Source organism: Trichechus manatus, unplaced genomic scaffold (genome assembly GCF_000243295.1).
Source record: "Trichechus manatus latirostris isolate Lorelei unplaced genomic scaffold, TriManLat1.0 scaffold00044, whole genome shotgun sequence".
NCBI lineage: Eukaryota > Metazoa > Chordata > Mammalia > Sirenia > Trichechidae > Trichechus > Trichechus manatus.
The window spans coordinates 5,279,354-5,302,352 of record NW_004443980.1 but is presented as its reverse complement, the minus strand read 5'-3'; the positions used below and the strand labels follow the sequence as shown (position 1 = coordinate 5,302,352).

Sequence of the window (22,999 nt, the reverse complement as noted above, 5' to 3'; positions counted from 1 at the left end):
TGAACTATGTCATGCCAATTGACCTAGATGTCCCCTGAGACCATGGTCCCCAGCCCTCAGCCTCAGTAACTCAGTCCTTCAAGGTATTGGTGAGGGTCTAGGAAGCTTCTATGACTTTGCCTTGGTCAAGTTGTACTGACTTCCCCTATAGTGTGTGTTGTCTTTCCCTTCACCAAAGTTAACACTTGTCTACTATCTAGTTAGTGATTTCCCCTCCACACCCCTCCCCTTCCTTGTAACAATCAATGATTTTTTTTTCTGTATATAAACATTTTCTTGAGTTTTTATAATAGTGGTCTCATACAATATTTGTCCTCCAGATTCATCCATGTTGTGAGATCTCTTGCAGAATCATCATTGTTCTTTATTGTTGCATCGTATTCCATTGTATGTATGTACCATAGTTTGTTTACCCATTCATCTGTTGATGGACAATTAGGTTATTTTCATCTTTTTGCTATTGTGAATAATGCTGCAATGAACATGAGTGTGCATATGTTTATTTGTGTGATGGCTCTTACTTCTCTAGAATATATTCCTAGGAGTGGGAATGCTGGATCATATGGTATTTCTATTTCTAGCTTTTTAAGGAGCACCATATCACTTTCTGTAGTGGTTGTATCATTTTACATTCCCATCAACAGTGCATAAGAGTTTCATTTCCTCACAACCTCGCCAACATTTGCTATTTTCTGTTTGTTTTTTTATTAGTGCCAGTAACGTTGGGGTGAGATGGTATAGCATTGTAGTTTTACTATGCATTTCTCTAATGGCTAATGATCACGAGTATTTCCTCATGTGTCTATTAGCCACCTGAATGTCTTCTTCGGTGAAGTGTCTATTTTTTAATTGGATTATTTGTCTTTTTGTTGTAGAGGTGCTGAATTTTCCTATAGATTGTAGAGATCTGACCGTTGTCGGGTATGTCATAGCCAAAAATTTTTTCCAGTCTTTAGATTCTCTTTTTACTCTTTTGATGAAGACTTTTGATGAGCATCAGTGTTTAATTTTCAGAAGATTCCATTTATCTAGCTTATCTTCTGGTGTTTGTGTATTGTTAATTATGGTTTGTATGCTGTTTATGCCATATATTAGGGCCCCTAGTGTTGACCCTATTTTTAATTCCACGATCTTTATAGTTTTTGGTTTTATATTTAAGTCTTTGATCCATTTTGAATTAGTTTTTGTGTATGGTGTAGGGTATGGATTCTGTTTCATTTTTTTACAGAAGGACATTCAGTTTTGCCAGTACCATTTGTTAAAAAGATTGTCTTTTCTCCATTTAATGGATTTTAGGCCTTTGTCAAAGATCAGGTAGATGTAGGTAGATGGATTTACATCTGGGTTCTCGATTCTGTTCCATTTGTCAATGTGTCTGTCATTGTACCAGTACCAGGCTGTTGTTAACTACCGTAGCTGTGTAGTAGATTCTAAGATCAGGTAGTGTGAGGCCTCCTACTTTTTTCTTCTTCAATAATGCTTTACTTAGCCGGGGCCTCTTTCCTTTCCAGTTAATCATTAGTTTTTCTATCTCGTTAAAGAATGCTGTTGGTATTTGGATGGAGATTGCTTCGTATTTGTAGATTGCTTCGGGTAGAATTGACACTTTCACAATATTGAGTCTATCTATTCGTGAACATGGTATTTGTTTTTCCAATTATGTAGGCCTCTTCTGGTTTCTTGCAGTAGGGTTTTGTAGTTTTCTTTGTATAGGTCTTTTAAGTCCCTGGCTTTATTTTGTTTTATAAGTTATAAGTATTTTATTTTTTAGGGACTATTATAAATGGTGGAGACATGATGGCGCAGTGGTTAGGAGAAATGGCTGCTAACCAAAAGGTTGGCAGTTCAAATCCACCAGCCACTCCTTGGAAACCCTATGGGGCAGTTTACTCTGTTCTATAGGGTTGCTTTGAGTCAGAACTGACTTGACAGCAACTGGACAGGATAAATGGTATTTCTTTCCTGACTTCCTTTTTGTAATTCTTTTTATTGGTGTACAGGAACCCCAATGATTATTGTACATTTATCTTGTATCCTGTTACTCTGCTGAATCTTTCTATTAGTTGCAGTAGTTTTCTTGTGGAGTCTTTAGTATTCTGTATGTGTAGGATCATATTATCTGTATCATATTTACTTCTTCCTCACCAATTTGGATGCCCTTTATTTCTGTTTCTTGCCTTATTGCTCTATCTAGGACTTACAGCAAAATGTTAAATAAGAGTGGTGATAAAGGGCATCCTTGTCTTGTTCCTGTTATCAGGGAGAATGTTTTCAGCCTCTCTCCATTGAGAATGATGTTGGCTGTTGGTTTTGTATACCAAAACTCATTGCCATCGAGTTGATTCCGACTCATAGCGACCCTATAGGACAGAGTAGAACTGCCCCATAGTGTTTCCAAGGAGCGTCTAGTGGATTCAAACTGCCGACCTTTTGGTTAGCAGCCATAGCTCTTAACCACTATGCCACCAGGTTTTGTATAGATGACCTTTATTATGTTGAGGAATTTCCTTTCTATTCCCATCTTATTGAGAGTTTTTATCAGGAATGGCGATTGGACATAATCAAATGCCTTTTCTGCATCAATTGACATGATCATGTGATTCTCTTTTATTTATGTGGTGGATTACATTGATTGATTTTCTAATGTTGAACCATCCTTGCATATCTGATATGAATCCCACTAGGTTGTGGGGTGTATTTTTTTTTTTAATATGGTGCTGAATTCTATTGGCTAGAATTTCATTGAGAATTTTTGCATCTATATTCATGAGAGATACTGGTCTGTAATTTTTTTTTTTTTGGTAGTGTCTTTGGTATCAGGGTTATGCTGGCTTCATAGAATGAATTCAGAAGTATGCCTTCCTTTTCTGTGTTCTAAAATAGTTTGAGTACTGGTGTGAGCTCTTCTCTGAATGTTTGGTAGAATTCTCCAGTGAAGCCATCTTGGACAGACCTTTTTTTGTTGGGAGATTTTTTATTACCTTTTCAATTTTTTCTCTTGTTATGGCTCTGTTCGGATTTTCTACCTCAGTTTGTATTCATTTAGGTAGGTAGTGTGTTTCTAGAAATTTGTCCATTTCCTCTAGGTTTTCAAATTAGTTAGAGTACAGTTTTTCATAATACTCTGTTACAATCCTTTTTATTTCAGTTGTGTCTGTTGTAATGTCCCCCATTTCATTCCTTATTTGGGTTATTTGCTTCCTCTCCTGTTTTTCTTTTGTCAACTTGGCTAATGGTTTTTCGATTTTGTTAATCCTTTCAAAGAAGCAGCTTTTAGTTTTCTTGATTCTTTCTATTGTTTTTCTGTTATCTATTTCATTTAAATTCTGCTCTAATCTTTATTACTTCATTTTTTCTGGTGGCTGAAGGCTCCTTTTGCTGTTCTCTTTCTATTTGTTTGAGTTGTAGGGCTAACATTTTGATTTTGTTCCTTTCTTCTTTTTTGCTCTGTGCACCTATCGCTATAAATTGACCTTTGAGCACTACCTTTGCTGTATCCCAAAGGTTTTTGTATGATGTGTTTTTGTTCTCATTTGATTCTAGAATTTTTTGATTCCCTCTTTGATTTCTTCTATTACCCAGTTGTTTTTTGCAAGGTGTTATTCAGTTTCCACATTTTTTATTTTTTTCCTTGCTCTTTTTGTTATTGATTTCTACTTTATGGCATTGTGACCAGAGAGAATGATCTGTATATTTTTGATGTTTTGGATTTTACTGAGGGTTGCTTTGTGGTCTGTTCTGGAGAATGTTCCATGTGCATTGGAAAAGAATGTCTACTTTGCTGCTGTTGGGTGGAGTGTTCTGTATATGTCTATGAGGTCAAGTTGGCTGATTGTGGCCTTTAGATCTTCTCTATTTTTTGTTTTCTTTCTAAATATTCTGTCCTTTACCAAGAGTGGTGTGTTGAAGCCTCCTACTGTTATTGTGGAGCTGTCTATTTCTCTTTTCAGTGCAGTTAGAGTTTGGGTGCATAGATATTTTTTAAGGTTGTATCTTCTTGGTGGATTTTGCCTTTAATCATTATATAATGTCTTTCCTTGTCTTTTATGGTGGATTTTGTCTTAAAGTCTATTTTATCTGATATTAATATTGCTACTTCTGTTCTTTTTTGGTTACTGTTTGCTTGGTACATTTTTTCTATCCTTTGATTTTTAATATATTTATGACTTTATGTCTAAGTTGTATCTTTTATAGACAGCATATTGATTGGCTATGCTTTTTTATCCATTATGTCCCTCTCTATCTCTTTACAGGTGCATTTAAGCCACTTATATTCAGTATGATTATCGATAGGTATGAGTTTATTGCTGTCATATTGTTGTGCTTTTTTTTGTGGTGCTGACATTGTCTTTGTTCCTTTTACTTTCCTGTGCTGAGTTCCTTTTGTTTGTGGATTTTCTTTTCTTTCATTATTATAGATATTGTGTTTACTGAGACATTATATTTTTCTTCTTCTTTATTCTGGTGAAAGACTTGTTAACTTTCTTTGTGGTTACCTTGAAATTTACCCTTATCTTCTAAGTTTAAACAAGACTCTTAGTACTTTATATCATTTGAAAGTTCTAAACCCACACCATTTATTCCCCCTTTTATGGTTTCAATGTCGTCATTTACAGATTGATATCTCTGTTTCCTTGTTTTAAGTCTTTTAGCTTTGTTTTATTATTGAGAGTTCTTTACCTAGGTTGGTATCTGGCTGATGCTGTCCTGTGTCCTAGACTCCATTTGTTGTCTGATGTTGTTGGCTCTCTAACCGAAGGACACCCTTTAATATTTTTTGTAAGTTTGGTTTGGTTTTTTTGAATTCCCTTAATATCTGTTTATCTGTAAATATCCTAACTTTGCCATCATATTTGAGTGAGAGTTCTGCAGGATATATTATCTTGGTTGGCAGTTTTTTTCTTTCAAGGTTTTGCATATGTCATCCTATTGCCTTCTTGTCTGCTCAGTTTCTGCCAAGTAATCACATCTTAGTCTTATTGTTTCCCCTTTGTAATTGATTTTTCATTTTTCTTGAGCTGCTCTCAGGATTCTTTATTTGCCTTTGGTTTTGGAAAATGTGATTATGATATGTCTTGGTGACTTTCTTTTGGGGTCTATTCTATATGGTGTTTGCTGAGCTTCTTGGATGGTCAGCTTTTTGTTTTTCATGATATTAGGGAAGTTTTCTGCCAGCAAATCTTCAACAATCTTCTCTGTGTTTTTAATTTTCTCCTCATTCTGGAACTCTGATCACATACAAATTTTTGCTCTTGATTTTGTCCCACATAATTCTTAGGTTTTCTTCATTTTTTCTCTGATTTTTCCTGAAACAAAGTGGCTTCTACAGATTTATCTTCTATCTCACTGATTCCATCTTCCATTGTTTCAAATTTGCTTTTAAAACCTTCTATTGAGTTGTCCATTTCTGAAATTTTGTTGTTTATCTTTTGGCTTTCTAGTTGCTATTTTTGTTTGATTTCTTTTTTTTTATTTTTATTTTGATGTTTTGTTCTATTATTTTCATGAATTCTTTTATTACTTTGTGTTTTCCTTGACTTTGGCTGTTTTTGTTGGTTTTTTCTGTGTTTTCCATGATTTTGTCTAATTTTTCCTTGCTTTTATCTGTGTTTTCCTTGATCTCTTTCATAATCTCTTGGAGAGCCTTAAATATTAGTCTTTTGAATTCCGTATCGGGTGGTTCCACTGCCTTTTCTTCTACTGGAAGGTCATCTGATTCTTTATTTTGGTCACTTGCTGCAGCCATGTTGTCCTGCTTTTTTATATGTTTTGATATTTCCTGATGTCTCTGAGACATTAAGGTATCATTTTCTTTATTTATTGATTATATGTTCATTTGTTTCATCCTGCTTCTTTGTTTTGTTTTGATATGTCTGGGTGGGCAGGCCTGGCATGCTTTGCTGCTTGCTTATCTGTGGGCATGATAGCTCTCACCACCTTGTCCAGCAAGCAAGGTGAGCCCACTTTGCTGTACACTGTTTTGGCAAGTTGGTGAGGGCAGACTGGGTGGGCACTGTCTACCTCCTGATGTTTGTGCAGTGGTGTGGGAGCATTCATAGCCACTCACCAAATAGGCAGGAGTGTCAGATGAGGAGTGGTATAGGCTCACTTCCCTCCTTTCAGCAGCTGGTTGAGTGACAGGAGGGAAGGGACAATGTGAGCTCAGTGCAGCCGCAGGCTGAGCTGGGGACACTCTAGCCATGGCACCCTGGCAAGGGCCAGCAGGAAGTGGGGGTTGGGTATGGGGCCAGGTGGGGGGAAAAAAGAAAAGAGATAGAAAGAAAAAATGGGGGTAGCTGGCAGATGGGGGCAGGGTGGACCTGGGAGTTGGCAGGAAGGTGGGGAAGGTGACGTATGAGGCTAGGTGGGAGGTAAAAAGCGACCAGCAGGTGGGGCTCTCTAGGCACAGCGGTACAGCGTGGCCCAGTGGGAAGGCAGGGAGATGGCTTATGGGCTAAGGTAGGAGAGAAAGAAAAAAATAAAATTAAATAAAAATGGCACGATGGGGGCTGGTGGGTAGGGGTAGGTGAGACCTGCTGTGGCAGTGTGCCAGTAGTTCTGTACCCACAGTGGTGTAGTGAGGCTTGGCGGGAATGGGTAGAGGTGGCATACAGGGCTCAGTGGGAGGGAGAAAGATTAGGAAGAAAGTGGAAAAAATGGCACAGCAGGAGCTGGCAGGTGGTGACAGAGTGGGCCTGGGTTGGCTGTGGGCAAATGTCTCTCTAGCCAAGGGGGCACAAAGTAGCTCGACCAGAAAGGGTAGAGGTGGGGTACAGAGCTAGGTGGGAGGGAGAAAGAAAAAGAAGAAAGGGGAATAAAGAAAAAAATGGTGCAGCAGGAACCAGCATGTGGGGCCAAGGCCATGCTGGCAGCGGGCTGGTGTCTCTGTAGCCAAGGCAACATGGGGTGGCCCAGCAGGAAGGGGTAGAGATGAGGTACCAGCTAGGTGGGAGGGAGAAAGAAAAAGAGGATAGGGAAAAAGAAAACAAAATGGCGGGGCAGGAGTCGGTAGATGGGGTGGGGTGGACCTGGGCTGGTGGCGGGCCAGTAGCCTTCTAGCCAAGGCAGCTTGGTGTGTCCCATCAGGAGGGGAGGAGGTGGTTGACAGGGCAGAAGGGTGAAGGGTGGTGTCTTAGTCATCTCGTGCTGCTATAACAGAAATACCACAAGTGGATGGTTTTAACAAAGAAAAGTTTATTTTCTCACAGTCAAAGTAGGCTAAAAGTCCAAATCCAGGGCGTCAGCTCCATGGGAAGTCTTTTTCTCTCTGTAGGCCTTCTCATCAGTGTTCCCCCAGACTAGGAGCTTCTTGGTGCAGGCACCCCTGTCCAAAGGACGCGCTCTGCTCCTGGCACTGCTTTCTTGATGGTATGAGGTCCTTCTGTCTTACTGCTCACTTCTGTCTTCTTTATCTCAAGAGATTGCCTCAGGACATAATCCAGTCTTGTAGATCAGGTCCTGCCTTACTAACACAACTGCCACCCATCCTCCCTCATTAACATCATAGAGGCAGGTTTACAACATACAGGAAAATCACACAGTACCAGGAGTCATGGCCTAGCCAAATTGATATACACATTTTTCGGGGGACATAATTCAAACCATGACAGGTGGGAAAGTGTTTCTCTGGTTACTGATGCTCTGTCTCCTGTTGGGAGCCCTTGTGAAGTTGCCTTCCCATACTCCCTGTCCGGTGTTGTAGATGGCTGTGCTCCAAGATGGCAATACTGTGCTACATTATTTGGCGGGGGACATCCACTCTGTATCTCTCCTTGTTGTCTGTTTTCCTTCAGTTTCTTCTTCCATTTGGTGTTTGATCTATTTCTTTATCCCTTCATTTGATACTTAGGGTTCCAGATTGACATTTGTATCTGTTTTACTTAGTTTTTCAGGTCTTTGCTGCAGAGGGATGGCATGATACATCTGTTTAGGGCACCATGTTGGGGTCCACTTCCCCTATCTATAGCATTTTTTAGTGTATCTCTTTGTATAGCTTTTTAGTGGTTGCTGTAGGTATTATATTTTATATATATGTATATATATATATCACAGTCTACTGGCACTGTCATTTTACTAGTTCAAGTGAAGTGAAGTGTAGAAATTCTACCTCTCTTTACCCTCATCCATTTATAATATAATTGTCTTAAATGATTTCTCTATATCCATTTAGAACCATATCAGACACAGTATTATAATTTTTACTTTAAGCATAATTTAGAAGCATCAAAAGAAAACTTTTGATATATGTATATGTACACACACACACACACACACACACACATACATACATACATATACAGTCAGAATCAACTTAACGGCAACGAGTTTGGTTTGGTTTTTTATATATATATAGACAGACAGAGAGATTTACATCAAGGAAATGGCTCTTGTTGTTGTAGAGGCTGGAAAGTCCCAAGTCCATGGGTCAAGCATCAGGCTGGAGCCTTCTCCTGATTCACATAGTTGCAGGGGCTGATGAATCCAAGACTGGCAGGTAAGACAATATGCTGCTGGCTCAAGTCCCAAGAACCAGAGGTCAGATGATGACAAGCCAAATGCAGGATCCAGAGCAGAGCAAAAGCCAGTGATCTTTGCCAGAATATATATATTGGATGCAGGCCACACGTCCAAGAATACTGCCTTTCAACTGATTGGCTGCTCATAGCAGATCTCATCATGGAGGGGATTATGTTATATCAGATCTCATCATGGAGATGATTACATCATTATATAACTGCAGAAGTACATCATAACTGCCAAACCACTGAGAATCATGGCCCAGGCAAGTTGACACACAACCTTAACCATCACTCTTAGCACGTTATTTCTTCCTTTCTAATGTTCTAAGATTCCTTCTTTTCTTGTTTCCTTTATGTTTAGAGAACTTCCTTTAGTGGTTCTTTCAGGGCCTGGCAACAAATTGTCTTAGTTTTCCTTCATATGAGAATGTCTTGATTTCCTCTTCATACCTAAAAGATATTTTTACTGGATATAGGACTCTAGGTTGACAGTCCTTTTCTTTCAGCACTTGAAAACTGTTACGCCACTTCCTTCTGGCCTCCATAGTTTCTGAGGAGAAATCCAGTATCTGTTAGATTTAGGTTGCAGTATCACAGGGAGGTACTCATGTCAACATGAGTACTAAGTCAAGTGTTCCCTAAGTTTGAGACTTCGACTTCTACCAAATAATTTAATGTTCAGTCTACATTCTTTGAATTAGGAAATTTATCATGTAATATATTGCAACATATAACCAAAAAACCAAACTTACTGCCATTGAGTCAATTCCAACTCATGGCAACTCTACAGGACAGAGTAGAACTGCCCCATAAGGCTTCCAAGAAGTGGCTGGTGAATTTGAACTTTGACTATTTGGTCAGCAGCCGTAGCTCTTAACCACTGCATCACCATGGCATATAGTAAAGACTTAACCATTATTTTTCAACTAAAGTTTCAAAGAAAAACTAGTGCTTCTTCCTATTTTATTGAAACCTGGGAAAATGTGAGCAGGAAGGATAAGGGCAATGCACCAAATAACTTTTTGTGCCTGTTTCTTTTTAACCCAGCAGAGAGAAAGTCTATGTCCTTGCCTCTATCCACCTCCAAAGCAGAAATGGAACAAAATGTTGACTTCAGCAATAGCAACAACAACAGTAAATGCACGATTGGAAACTTCAAGAGAGAATTTTACCCTATCATGTACCTAATAATCTTCATCTGGGGAGCCTTGGGAAATGGCTTTTCCATATTTGTTTTCCTGCAGCCGTATAAGAAATCCACATCTGTGAATGTTTACATGTTAAACCTGGCCATTTCTGATCTCCTGTTCACAACCACACTGCCTTTCAGGATTGACTATTACCTCAGAGGCTCCAATTGGATATTTGGGGACCTGGCCTGCAGATTCATGTCTTACTCCATTTATGTCAACATGTACAGCAGCATCTATTTCCTGACTGTGCTGAGTGTTGTGCGTTTCTTGGCAACGGTTCACCCTTTACGGCTCCTCCATGCCACCAGCATCAGGAGTGCCTGGATCCTATGTGGGATCATATGGATTCTTATCATGGCTTCCTCAGCAGTGCTTCTGAATAACGGGGTCAAGCAGGAGAACAATGTCACTTTATGCTTAGAGCCGAGTGACAATAAAATTGTTAAACTGCAGATCTTGAACTACGTTGCCTTCGTGGTGGGCTTCTTCCTGCCATTCTGCATTCTCAGCATCTGTTACCTGCTGATCATCCGAACTCTGCTGAAGGTGGAGTTCCCAGAATCAGGGCAGCGGATTTCTCACAGGAAGGCACTGACCACCATCATCATTGCCTTGATCACCTTCCTCCTGTGTTTCCTGCCCTATCACATACTGAGAACCCTCCACCTGGTCATGTGGAGTATGTGCAAAACCTCACTGCATAAAGCTGTGGTCATCACACTGACTATGGCAGCAACCAATTCCTGCCTCAACCCTTTGCTCTATTACTTTGCTGGAGAGAATTTTAAGGACAGACTAAGGGTTACCCTCAGAAAATGTCATCTACATATGACAAAGATCAAGTGCAGACTTCCTGTCTGTGTGTGGTTGAAAATGATAAGAGTGTAAGGGTTCTTTTGGTAAGGCCTGGTCTTCAGTGCTTGCGTCCAACTTCATTCACACACAGCCTCCAAGTGACCTTGTACTCACACCATTGTGTTGATTCCAAATATCTAATTGATCATGACTTTGTGTTAATAAGACCTACTTCAAAAATTTCACTAGTTATATTTTCAATGGTTGAGTCTAAATGAGGAATGTAGGAGGAAAAGTCCCTATTAGAGTCTTGCATTCTGAAATATCAGATTGGGAAAAAATGCTGAGTCCAGTGGATGTCGGTTTTCACCAGCTGTGCCAGGTGCCTGGCCCACCAGTGATTCTAAAATTTCAACTTTAAGACTGCCCCAATTACCCCAGGTTCTCCAGCTCCCCTTCCTGCTTCAGTGCCCTGAGATATAGCCAATTAACAGAGCTACTGGAGGACCCACAGCCAATAAGAAGTGTATCCTAAGAATTCAGGGGAAAGATTTTGACTGTAAAGAGGAAGGCTGCCTGGTTACAGAACAGAGTAATGGCCCCAAACAAAGACAGTGAGAGAAAAAGGGGGGAGGAATGAGGCAAGAGAGAGCTGATGAGAAGTAGGAGAAAGAATGGATTTCATTTTTAAACTAGGGGAAGGGCTCTAGCATACTGAAGGCAAGAATGTTCTTTTTGCCTCTTTCCTGCCAGAGGATTAGGAAGGACAGGAAGAGTAGGGAGCAGACCTGGGGCATTATTCTAGGGAACAAAGGATATGTAGGGTACAGGGGAGGAAAGGGGATATGGATGCATACCTCAATTTTACTCCTGAAATGTTCAGTTGTGTTGACTTCACTGCAGTTCTAACTCCTGCCAGTTAGCTCACTGGAATGAGGACCAAAATAAAGAAGACGGCTCTAAGGGTTTGGGCTAGAGTCTCAGGAAGATAGATGGTAGCGTGGAGGGCAAGTTATAAATTTGTTGTACCCTTGAAATTCTATTAACATTGGGCAGAACATGAGGTGGTGCTATTTTTCCTCTTGAGAGAGTGTAGAAAAGCACTGGCTAGTGGGAGGGGGTCCTTCTGTCCACTGTAACAAGGCCCAGGATACTACCAACTACTGTTGTATTTGTTGTACTGTACTGCCAACAATTGAGTGCCCTCTCCATGCTGGGCAGACTGTGCCAGGCACTTTACATTCATTAACCCCGTTTAACCCTCACGTCAAAACCCTGCATTTCCATTCTGCAGAAGAGGTAACCGAAGCCTAGAGAAATAGGAAATTGGTTCAAGTTCACACAGCTAGTGAAAGTTTTAAAAACCACTGTATTGGAGTGTTGGCTGGGTGTTCTCCTCCCCGTCCTCCTCTGAAAACCTCCAAGAAGATTGATAAAAAGTCTGAATAAGAGCTCCCCTCCTCCATCAGGCACCTGCCCCTCCTCAACTTTCATTAGAAAATAGAGATTTTCTGTCTGGAGTTGTTGACCCCAGCCACAGTGGACAGTGGGAGGGAGGTGCTGTTAGGAAGTTAAAAAAAACAAAAGCCAGTTGCCATTGAGTTGACTCCAACTGACAGCAATCCCATGTGTCAGAGTAAAACTGTGCTCCATAGGGTTTGCAATCACTGATTTTCAGAAGTAGATCTCCAGGCCTTTCTTCCAAGACATCTCTGTGTGGACTCCAACCTCCAACCTTTCAGTTCCCAGTCAAGCACATTATTTGCACCACTCAGGGACTGTTATGATGCTAGGGAGGGATTAAGTGAAAGTGTTCATATTAACAAGAACCCCAGTGCCCTTCTCTCACTCAGGAGTCTGCAAGATTCTCCTATGGGGAAACTGCCTAATTCAAGAAAAAAGATTGACAGATATACACATTTGGGATCCCCCAACACAATAGTTGAGTGCCTGCCATATTAACCGCCTTACAATCAAGCCCACAATGCAACTCACCCCTTCCACTCACAGACAGCATCTAACCAATCTTTTAGAGCCTCACTCGTAATTATGAGCGATAGTCAATGATCACCACACATTTGGGGAAACGGTTCTAATATGAAAGATACCAACAAATAAATATGAAGATAGAGACATCTTCACATATGAAAGCTCTCAACATTTTTATCTCCCTTGTACTTTTTATCAGGAAGCTACTAAAGGACGTGCTCCTCCAAAATCAGAGATTAAACCAAGACAGAGGAAAACATGCTATCTAGGAAATGAAGAATCTAGCATACGAGAAAAGTTAAGAGAATTCCCAGGATGTTGGTGTCCAACAGGCCTAGAGAGCAACTTGTCCATATTGAAGCAGGAATCTCAGAGGACTCCAGGAGACATGTCACCAAGAAAAACAAGAAACTAATTGCTTTGCACACATTGAGAGGGATTTCTGTTTCTCTTGGAGAGCTTGGGATGAATTAGTGATAAATACATAGACAACTAAGCAAATGAAAAGGCAATGATATTACTAAATGCTAGGGAAAAACAAACTTTTGTATAAGAGATTAAATGTAACCATAGTACACTACATGGCTCAGATGTAAATAATATTTACATAGAGAATTACGTAAACAGTAAAATACTGCGATATAACTTCTTTCAGGGAATGAGGGGAGAAGAAATGTATGTGTGTATGTGTGTGTATAAAGGAGAGGTATAAGAAACCTAGGGTCCTACCTTCCATCACAGAAAATACATAATAACTAAAGCAGAAAAAATGATATAAAGCTGTATAAGCATGTTATTTAGCAATAAAAACTAAATACCAGAAGAAACAGCTAAAATAATTGTGAGGGATTTCCTCTAGAGGAAAGTTGGGAGTGGGGAAATAGGACAAAACTTATCTTTCTCTTTTAAGAACTATTTAACTGTCTAACTTGTGAATATGTATTGCTGACATAAAAGTTATATTAAAATTCAATTTTAAAATTCAAATTAATTCTGAGTTATTTAAAAAAATAAGAAGAAGAAGAAAAGAAAGGCCACCAGAAATGGAACCTGAATGCCTGCACGAGAAAGGAAAGCCAGAAAGGATTAGGCTTGAATTTGGGCCCTTGAGGGAAGTCTACGCTGCCCTGCTCTAGGAAAGAGTCACTTCTAAGGGTGATAGGAGTCACTTCCTGGGGTCAGAGGTGGCTTGGTACGTCAGTTAAAATATTTTTAGTTGCAAGCAACCGAAAACCCAACTCCAATGGTTTAAGCAACAAAAGGATTTCACTACCTTATACAAATGTTTCATGCGGTTGGGGGTGGCAGTGGGGAGGCTGAACTTCAGGCCCTGTTCAACCAGGGCTCCTGTGAGGCCTCTGTATGTGTTGGTTTGGCCCCAGGACTCCATTCCCTCATGGTAACAAGCTGATGGCAAGAGCCTGAGGCCACGTGTTTCCTTACTTCTATCCAGGAGAAGGAAGAGGGTGTCTTCTATCCAAATCCTCTAACTGAAGTCCTGGGCTTCATTTTGATTGAAACTACTCAGCTCACACACCATTCCTAAACTAAGCCAAGGACAAAGGGATTACTCTGAAGGAAAAAAATCAGTGTCCACACCTGGATGGGGAATAGGGTTAACCCCACTGAGTACTCAGGCCCACTAACTGGTAGAGGGGTGAAATGGGGCTTGCAGAGGCCACATGATATCCACTCCAAGTGAGGGCAAGACCTGCAAGGCAGCCAGAGATCTACGCTGGGTACCTGAACAACATGTCCAGCAGCTCAGGGGGCATGGGGTCAGATGGGCTTTAAGGAGGAAGGGGAAGCTAAATTATGAGGTTATACTGTTAAGTAATAGGGATTTGAAAATGGCAATTAGAAATCTCAGCATTCCAAGGAAATCTGGTAGGATAGCCCAGATAAAGCTGAGGTCCTTTAGGTGCGTTTGGAGGAGTTGTGAAAAGGATTCTGCCAAGATGTGTGTTATCAGTGACTGTTATGGATTGTATGGTGTCCCCCAGAAAGATATGCTGAAGTCCTAATCCTTGTTCCTGTTATTGTAACTTTATTTGGGGAAATAGGGTTTTGTTTGTTTGTTTTTAAGATACTATCGGTTAAATTAACAAGGTCATACCAAAGTAGAAAACCAAATCAAACACATTGCCGTTGAGTCAACTCTGACTCATAGCGACCCTATAGGACAGGGTAGAGCTGCCCCATAGGGTTTCCATGGCTGTAATCTTTATGGAAGCAGACTGCTAGATCTTCTTCCTGTGGAGTAGCTGTTGGTTTCCAACTGCTGACGTTTCGGTTAGCAGCTGATAGCTTAACCACTGTGACACTGGGGCTCCTTTACCACAGTAGGGAGGGTCCTAATCTTAATCCCTTCTGTGTAGTGTCTTGTAAAAGAGGAGAACAGACACGGGAGGTAGTCACAGATAGGCACCATGTGAGAATACATCTACAAGCAGCAAAGGAACACCAAGGGTTGCCGGCAGCCACTAGAAGCTAGGAGAGAGGGGTGGATCAGTTTCTCTTTCAGAACCTTCAGAAGGAATCGACCCAATCGATACCCTGATTCAGACTTCTAGTCTCCAGAACTGTGAGACAATAAATTTCTCTTCTTTAAGGCCATCCACTTTGTGGTATTTTGTTGCAGAAGCCCTAGGAAACAAAGACAGTGTCTTAAATCTATGGAGTGTGTGTGTGTGTGTGTGTGAGAGAGAGAGAGAATGACTTTTTCCTTTTTCCAAGATGTTTCCTTTTTCCAGCCAGGGTGAAAACTGTCACTCAGTGAAATATGTTGTCCTTTGGGAAGGAAACTAAATGGAACTCTTTATTTACCACAGTGAAAGCCATGAGTGTCCCAGGTTTCTAGATACAGTTCCTTTTGTTTGAGAGATTAGACATCCCCTTGAGCAAGTACGTAAATTGTTAGACAGGGAGACAGGATTTTGTTGTGTAAACTTTGATAGAACTACGATACTGGAACTGTGATTTTAAATGGGGCCTAAGAAGGAAAAGAAACAAATGCCAGTATATTTTGGTAACTATTTTAAGTGATGAATTCTCTGTTTTTATATTTAATTAAGTTGATTTGTAATTTATTCTCAAGCAGAGAAGATGTTAAACCAGCCAAAAATGGGGTAGGAGGGGAGATTGGCAAAGGGGATGGCTTTCTAAGGAGGATTTATTTTTCTTCTTGAAAAGTGCTTCAAAACAGAGACCCTGCTTGGGTTGGGAGAATTAGAGGGTAGGAAGGGGGTAATTCAATTGATAATGGTGGTGGGAGATCCTTACTCCAAGGACACTTCATGCCCAAATAAATAGAAGGCAGCTACTTGTTGTGGTTCTTGTTATTGCTATTGTTGTCAGCTGCCCGACTCACAGCTACCCCATGCACAATGGAACAAATCGCTGCCCTCCTGCACCATCCCATGACTGGCTGGGGATAGGACTGTTGTGATCTGTCGATAGGATTTTCTTTGATGGATTTTCGTAAGTAGATTGCCAGGCCTAGCTGATCTTAGTGATACCTGTTCAGCATCATAGCAACACACACGCCTCCACTGACAGACAGGTAGTGGCTGCACAAGAGATGCATTGTCTGGGGATCAAACCCAGGTTTCCCGCACGGAAGGCGAGAATTCTACCACTAAACCACCACTGCTCCAAGGCAGTGGCTAATAAAACCCACAGGGAGAAATGTAATGAGAGGGGACTTGTTAAAATGTTAATGTGTTTGAGAGCTCTTATAACAGTGCTGGCATAAGAATCCACCCAGACATCAAAGAAACACAGCCTGAAAGCAGAGGCTAATTTACATGGGAAGCTGGAAAGTCCTCAGAAGAGTTAGTTGCATGGTGTGCTGAGGAGGCAGAATTCTAAGCCCTGGGACCTCCAGTCCCTCCAAAGCCTCCTGCATTCCCAGTGTGGTGTGAACTTAGCAGAGCCTGCTGGACATGAAGGGGACATGCCGCCTGGGTCAGTGGACCAGTGTGGACCAGAGCTGAGACCAGAGGGTCCTCCTGATGAGCTGGTCCATGTAGGACCCTCAGGACTTTTGCCTAACTCTCAAGTTAGGGAAACTGTTGTACAAAGTCTTCAACTGGGGAATCCCTGTAGTGACCAAGACTGAATTTCCCATCAGCCTGATGGGATGAGTGCTTTGAGTCTGATATAAATTAATTTCCTTAAAAATAAATCAATATAACTTGCTCATCTGAGTCTGTAGAATAAGAGATACTTGTTACAATATTCTATATACTGTTCTGTACCTTGCTTTTCATATACATATATGTGTGTATGTGTGTATATATGTGTACATATATATATATATATATATATATCTCGACCCTATGTGACAGAGTAGAACTGCCCCATAGGTTTTCTTGGCTGTGATCTTTACAGAAGCAGATCACTGGGCCTTTCTTCCGCTATGCCACCAACATTTCAGTTTAGCAGCTGAGCACTTAACCATTGTACCACCAGGACTCACTCTCTCTCTCTCTCTATATATATATATGTATATATGGTAGAGGGGTCCGGGTGGCTCAGTGGTAGAATTTTCACCTTCTGTGTGGGAGACTTGGGTTCAAATTCTGGCCAATACGCCTCATGTGCAGACACCACCCATCTGTCAGTGGAGGGCTGCATGATGCTATGATGTAGAACAGGTTTCAGCGTAGCTTCCAGAGTAAGATGAACTAGGAAGAAAGGCCTGGAGATCTACTTCTGAAAATCAGCAAATGAAAACCCTATAGATCAGAACAGTCCATCTGCAACAGATTGTGGGGACGGCGCAGGACTTGGCAGTGTTTTGTTCTGTTGTGCTTGGGGTCACCATGAGTAGGGGGCCTACTCGACAGCACCTCACAACAACAGATATATGGTAGACAGAGAGAGAGAGAGAGAGATGACAGACTTTTCTTTATCTTCTAACAGCTGCATGTAAACATATGCATAATTTAGATAACTCCTCCTTGCGAGACATTTGGGTGGTTGCCATTCTTTGCAATTGTTGCAATGAACATTTTGTGCAGATATCTTTGCTCACACATATGAATATACCTGAAGGATCAATTTCTTTGAGTGAAGTTTCTGCCTCAGTATGTATTTACATTTTTGATGGATAATTGTCAAATGCCCTAGAAATATGTAATATCAACTGTACGAAAGTGCTGTTTCTCCACATCATGGTATTCTTTGGATCAGAAAAGAAGTGTACATAATTTAGAAAAGAAAACCACAGAGGTGGGGATGGAGGGGAAGGGAAGTCAAAGTGAGATTAAAATGGTAATTAGGTACTTTGCCTTTTGTTATCTGGACCTGAGCAGGGAATGAGTCATCAGTGTTGCTTTCTGAAGGAAGCCAGCATTTCCATTCAGCGCACCTACCACCGTTCCTAGATACCTGTCTTCTGGACCTAGAATACAGTTCAGACCTGCCATATGATCCAGCCATCCCACTCCTAGGTATTTACCCAAGGAAAAAGAAAGCTTACGTCCATACAAATACCTGTACACAAATGCTCATTGCAGCTTTATTTGTAATAGCCCAAAACTGCAAAACAAACCCTCAAATGTTCAATAGGTGAATAGATAAGCATATTGTGGTACATTTGTACAACAGAATACTACTCAATAGTAAAAAGAAATGAAGTACTGATACATGAAACAACATGGGTGAATCTCAAAATAATTAATTTTAGCCATTCTAACAGGTATGCAGTGGTATCTCATTGTGGTTATATTTTGCATTTCCTTAATGACTAACGATGTTGAGCACCTTTTCATCTGTTACTCCTTTGGTGAAGTGTTTGTTTAAATCATCTGTCCCATTTAAAATTTAGTTTTTTGGGTTCTTATCATTGAGTTGTGAAATTTCTTTATATACAGGCAGTCCCTTGATTATGAATGAGTTCCATTCCTAAGTCTATCTGTGAGTTAAATTTGTATGAAAAGTCAGAACAGTTCGGTGCAGTTCTTATCTAATATCAGTTAGTCAAATGCCTTAGTATATAGTGTACATTTCTATGCATAAACAACATTAAAGAAACACTTCCAGATACACGAAAACATCTTTAACATAACATACGGTAATAATAATAATAATGTTTTGATGTGTGTTGCAAAGTAGTGTACATATGTTATTACGAACCATTGTACATACCTGGAATTTTTAATATATTAGGCTTTATGGAGGTTGGTTCGTAACTACGGATTATACTTATGTCAGACTTACCTACAACCCATAGTTATGAACCCGAGAGTACCTGTATTCTAGATACTAGTTCTTAATCAACTATATGTTGAAAATATTTTCTCATTAGTGTGGCTTGTCTTTTCATTTTCTTAAGTCTTTCAAAAACAGGACATTTTAATTTTAATGAAATCCAATTTATTAATATTCTCTTTTATGATTTGTATTTTTGTATATTGAGAAACCTCTGCTTAACCCAAGCTTACAAAGATTTTCTCCTAGGTTTTCTTATAGAAATTATATAGTTTTAAGTTTTATATTCATGTCTATGATTTATCTTGAATTAATTTATGTACGTGATGTAATGTACAGGTTGAGGTGTTTTATATTGTTTGTTTTGTGTGTGTGGATATCAGATTGTTCCAGCACCATTTATTGAAAAGACTATCCTTCTCCATTGAATTGCTTTGGCCATTTTATCTAAAATCAATTGACCAAATATCTGTAGGTCTATTTCTGGACCAATACCACAATGCCTTGACTACTGTAGTATTATAGCAAGTCTTAAATTAGGTAGTGTGAGTCTTCCAATTTCGCATTTCTGCTTTCATATATTTTATGAAAGAAAATGTGCTGCATTGTAGGTAAATTCTTTTTGCAATTTTCCATTTCTCTAATTCTCTGCTCAACTATGTTTAATCTTCAGTATATCCCATTCATAAACTTTTCATTTCTATGACTATTATCTTTTTATTTCCAAGATTTCCAATTAGTTCTTTCTCCTATGCAATTGTTCTTGTGTCATTTTTCCTATTTATGTTACATAATTTCTTGCTATTTTACCATGGAAATTATTCATTCATTTATCTATTTTAGCCTCTTAAATATACTTTTAAATAAAGTTGTTGCCTCCTAAAATTTTGTTCCACAAAATAATTTCATTTAGACTTCATTCACGATCCACTTGTTGATCTTGTTGAACGTTTTTCTTTATTTCAGAATTGACTCCAGGCTTATTTTGAGTGGAAGGTGTGTGTGTGTTTGCTTTCATTTTGTTTATTTAAGTTGTCTTTCTGTCTGTCTCGCTCTTCCCTGGGTTCATCCTACTCTGTCTAATGTTTTATACATGCCTTCAGTTGAGCCACTGGCTCTTCTTCCAGAGCCACGTTTTAAAATGGCATTCTCATATTCCAAGGAGATATTGGAGCTATTGCAGATCCAGTCACCAAGGCAGCCCATGACTTGGTTCAGATCCTGCCTCAAGCTAGCACCTACTGCTTCTCACTTCTCTAGGTGTACCACTTAGTAACTCCATAGCCTTAAGCAGTGTTCCAAAAATTGTTTTTTTGTTTAATTCTTATTTTATAAACTGAGAAGCTGACACACCTAAACACCTGTATTGATCTGTCTAGCTCTGGCAACCTCTTAAGTCCCCTTTACTCAGCAGGAGTCAAACTCCCATTTTCCATTATCTGTGTCAGACCCCAGGGCTCATTAGTTTGCTTTTCTGTTCCATTTTTGGTCTGTAAAGATGTTTATTTTGCTTTTGAGCTTATTTATGTCTTTTTTGGCTTTCTATGTTTATATTTTATGTATTAGTACTATATGTTGAGTCAGGAAAAGGCTATTAAAGTATGGTGTTATGTAGCTGTTTTGACTAGAAGTTCCCATGTTTTTTTTTTAAATTGTGGTAAAAATATATATAACAAAACATTTGCCATTTCAACATTTTTTACGTGTACAATTCAGTGACATTATTTACATTCATCATGTTATGTAACTATCACCACTATCCATTTCCAAATTTTTAATCACCTTTAACAGAAACTCAGTGCCCCCTAAGCATTGCATTCCCCTTTCTGCCTCCTTCCAGTAACCCCTAACAGGGCTGAAACCCTGAATTGGACTTTTAGCCTCAATAGCTGTGAGAAAATAAATGTCTGTTCTTTAAAGCCACCCACTTGTAGTATTTGTGTTACAGCAGCACTAGGAAACTAAGACAATGAGTAAGTCATGGTCTAGCTAGGGACCTGAAACACATACACAGAACACCAAGACATAAGTTATAAAGCACTGGGTGTCACACAGAGGTACACATGAAGAACTAGCAGAGCACAGACAAGGGAGAATCCCAGTTCAAGTGAGGGCTTCATGGAAAACAGGCTATTTAGCTTCACCCTTAAGGAAGAGGAAGAATTTAGCATGTAGATATTGAGGAAGGGGTAAGGGTAGGGTATTTCAATTGAAGGACGTGGACAAAGATCCAGACAAAATCTAGAGATTTTCTAAAAATTGTGAGCACTCTGATGCGGACCGGTGGGCTTATAGGTTCCTTGATATGGTAGCATATAAAGCATGTAAAGACCGTTAAGAGCAGGTTGATCTGGATCATGGAGGACAGTGAATGACATGGTAGGGGGTGTGCTGTGATTCAGGAGGCAATGGGGAGCCATGGAAGATTTCTGAGGAGAGTAGTAAACTCGCTAGAGCCTTGTATGAGGACCATTCCTCTGGAAGGAACATACAGGCTGGATTTTCAATATAAATATAGAAACATGTTCTAAAGCTAAACAGAATTTGTTCTTGATAGTCTTCAATTTCATGATTCATTCTCTCTCCTCTGCTAAAGGAGATAAGCACAAGTTAATTTAATTAGGTTTCCCTGCAAGGAAACGGTATGACTTTTCGAGCACTGGGGCCATTCACTTTGAAAATCTGTGTCTCACTCTGGCCATATTTGGACTCTGATTTTCAGTTTGGGCTGAATCTATTTTTTAGCTTAAAAACATACATCTGGGAATTGTTTCTGAATATATTTGTTGATCTGGCCTGATTATCTGTGTTTTCCGAACGCTCTATCGGAGATTCTGATGGAGTGTGTTTTTATATCTTCTATTCAGAACTTTACAGATATCCAACTTCTTTCTTTGGGAGAAGTCAAATTATTTTTTACAAACAATTCTCCATTTCGAATGTGAAGATACTCAGAAGTAGCTTCTAACTATCTGAGTTCTCTGTCAAGGAAAACCATAAATCTGAAAAAGAAACATGCTGTCATGGATTGAATTGTGTCCCCCAAAAATATGTCAGCTTGGCTCGGTCATGATTCCCAGTATTGTATGATTGTGTACCATTTTGTAAATCTGATGTAATTTCCTTATGTGTTGTAAACTATATCACTATGATGAGGTTATATGTGACTTCTTTATGTGTTGTAAACTCTGCCACTATGATGAGGTTTACAAGATTAGATAGTGTCTTAATCCAATCTCTTTTGAGATATAAAAGAGAGAAGCGAGCAGTTACACGGGGGACCTCACATAACCAAGAAAACAGTGCCGGGAGCAGAGGACGTCCTTTGGACCTGAGGTTCCTGCCCTGAGATGCTCCCATACCAAGGGAAGACTGATGACAAAGACCTTCCTCCAGAGCCAACAGAGAGAGAATGCCTTCTCCTGGAGCTGATGCCCTGAATTTAGACTTCTAGCCTACTGGACTATGAGAGAATAAACTTCTCTTTGTTAAAGCCATCCACTTGTGGTATTTCTGTTAGAGCAGCACTAGATGACTAAGACAGAATTAAAGGAAAGAGTGTTTTGACAAGGAAAAGATAAGTTGAAATCTAGCCCTGGCACTGACACTGCCCAGCTAAGAGACCTTGGGCAAACGACTTAGCTCTTTTCACTTTAGTTTTCTCATCTGTAAAATGGAAACAATACTTGCCCTATCTATCTTGCAAAGTCACCATTAGGATCAAATAAAATTTGAAAAAGAAAAAGTCAAATCCTTTTGAAATTTATAAAACACCACAGACATGCAAACTATTCTATGCTACTAGATACTTTGTATAAATAGCATTTTTATTAATCAAATTACATTTTAAAGGCCTTTAGGGAGCTTGCCATGCAAATAGAATCATCAGTAATCTTTACTTAAAGCAAAGAATTATTTTGTGTTAAGAGTTGTTCCCTAATCGAATTACTGGGCTGAGGGCTGTGGGGACCATGGTCTCGGGGAACATCTAGCTCAATTGGCATAACATAGTTTATAAAGAAAATGTTCTGCATTCTACTTTGGTGAGTAGCGTCTGGGTTCTTAAAAACTTGTGAGCAGCCATCTAAGATACTCCACTGGTCCCACCCCGTAGGAAGCAAGACAGAATGAAGAAAACTGAAGACACAAGGGAAAGATTAGTCCAAAGGAGTATGGACCACAACTACTACAGCCTCCACCAGACTGAGTCCAGCACAGCTAGATGGTGCCCGGCTACCACCACCAACTGCTCTGACAGGGATCACAATAGAGGATCCTGGACAGAGA

General features: G+C 39.8%; 1 protein-coding gene across 1 annotated transcript; it reads left to right on the top strand.

Annotated features, from left to right (window-relative positions):
* The first annotated feature begins 9,399 nt into the window (after positions 1-9,399).
* CYSLTR2 (cysteinyl leukotriene receptor 2) lies at positions 9,400-13,509 on the top strand. The gene is made up of 2 exons (XM_023731512.1): positions 9,400-10,611; positions 12,696-13,509. The coding sequence occupies exon 1, from the start codon at positions 9,410-9,412 to the stop codon at positions 10,598-10,600; it is 1,191 nt and encodes a 396-aa protein (XP_023587280.1). The 5' UTR covers positions 9,400-9,409; the 3' UTR covers positions 10,601-10,611; positions 12,696-13,509.
* Positions 13,510-22,999: the final 9,490 nt, after the last annotated feature.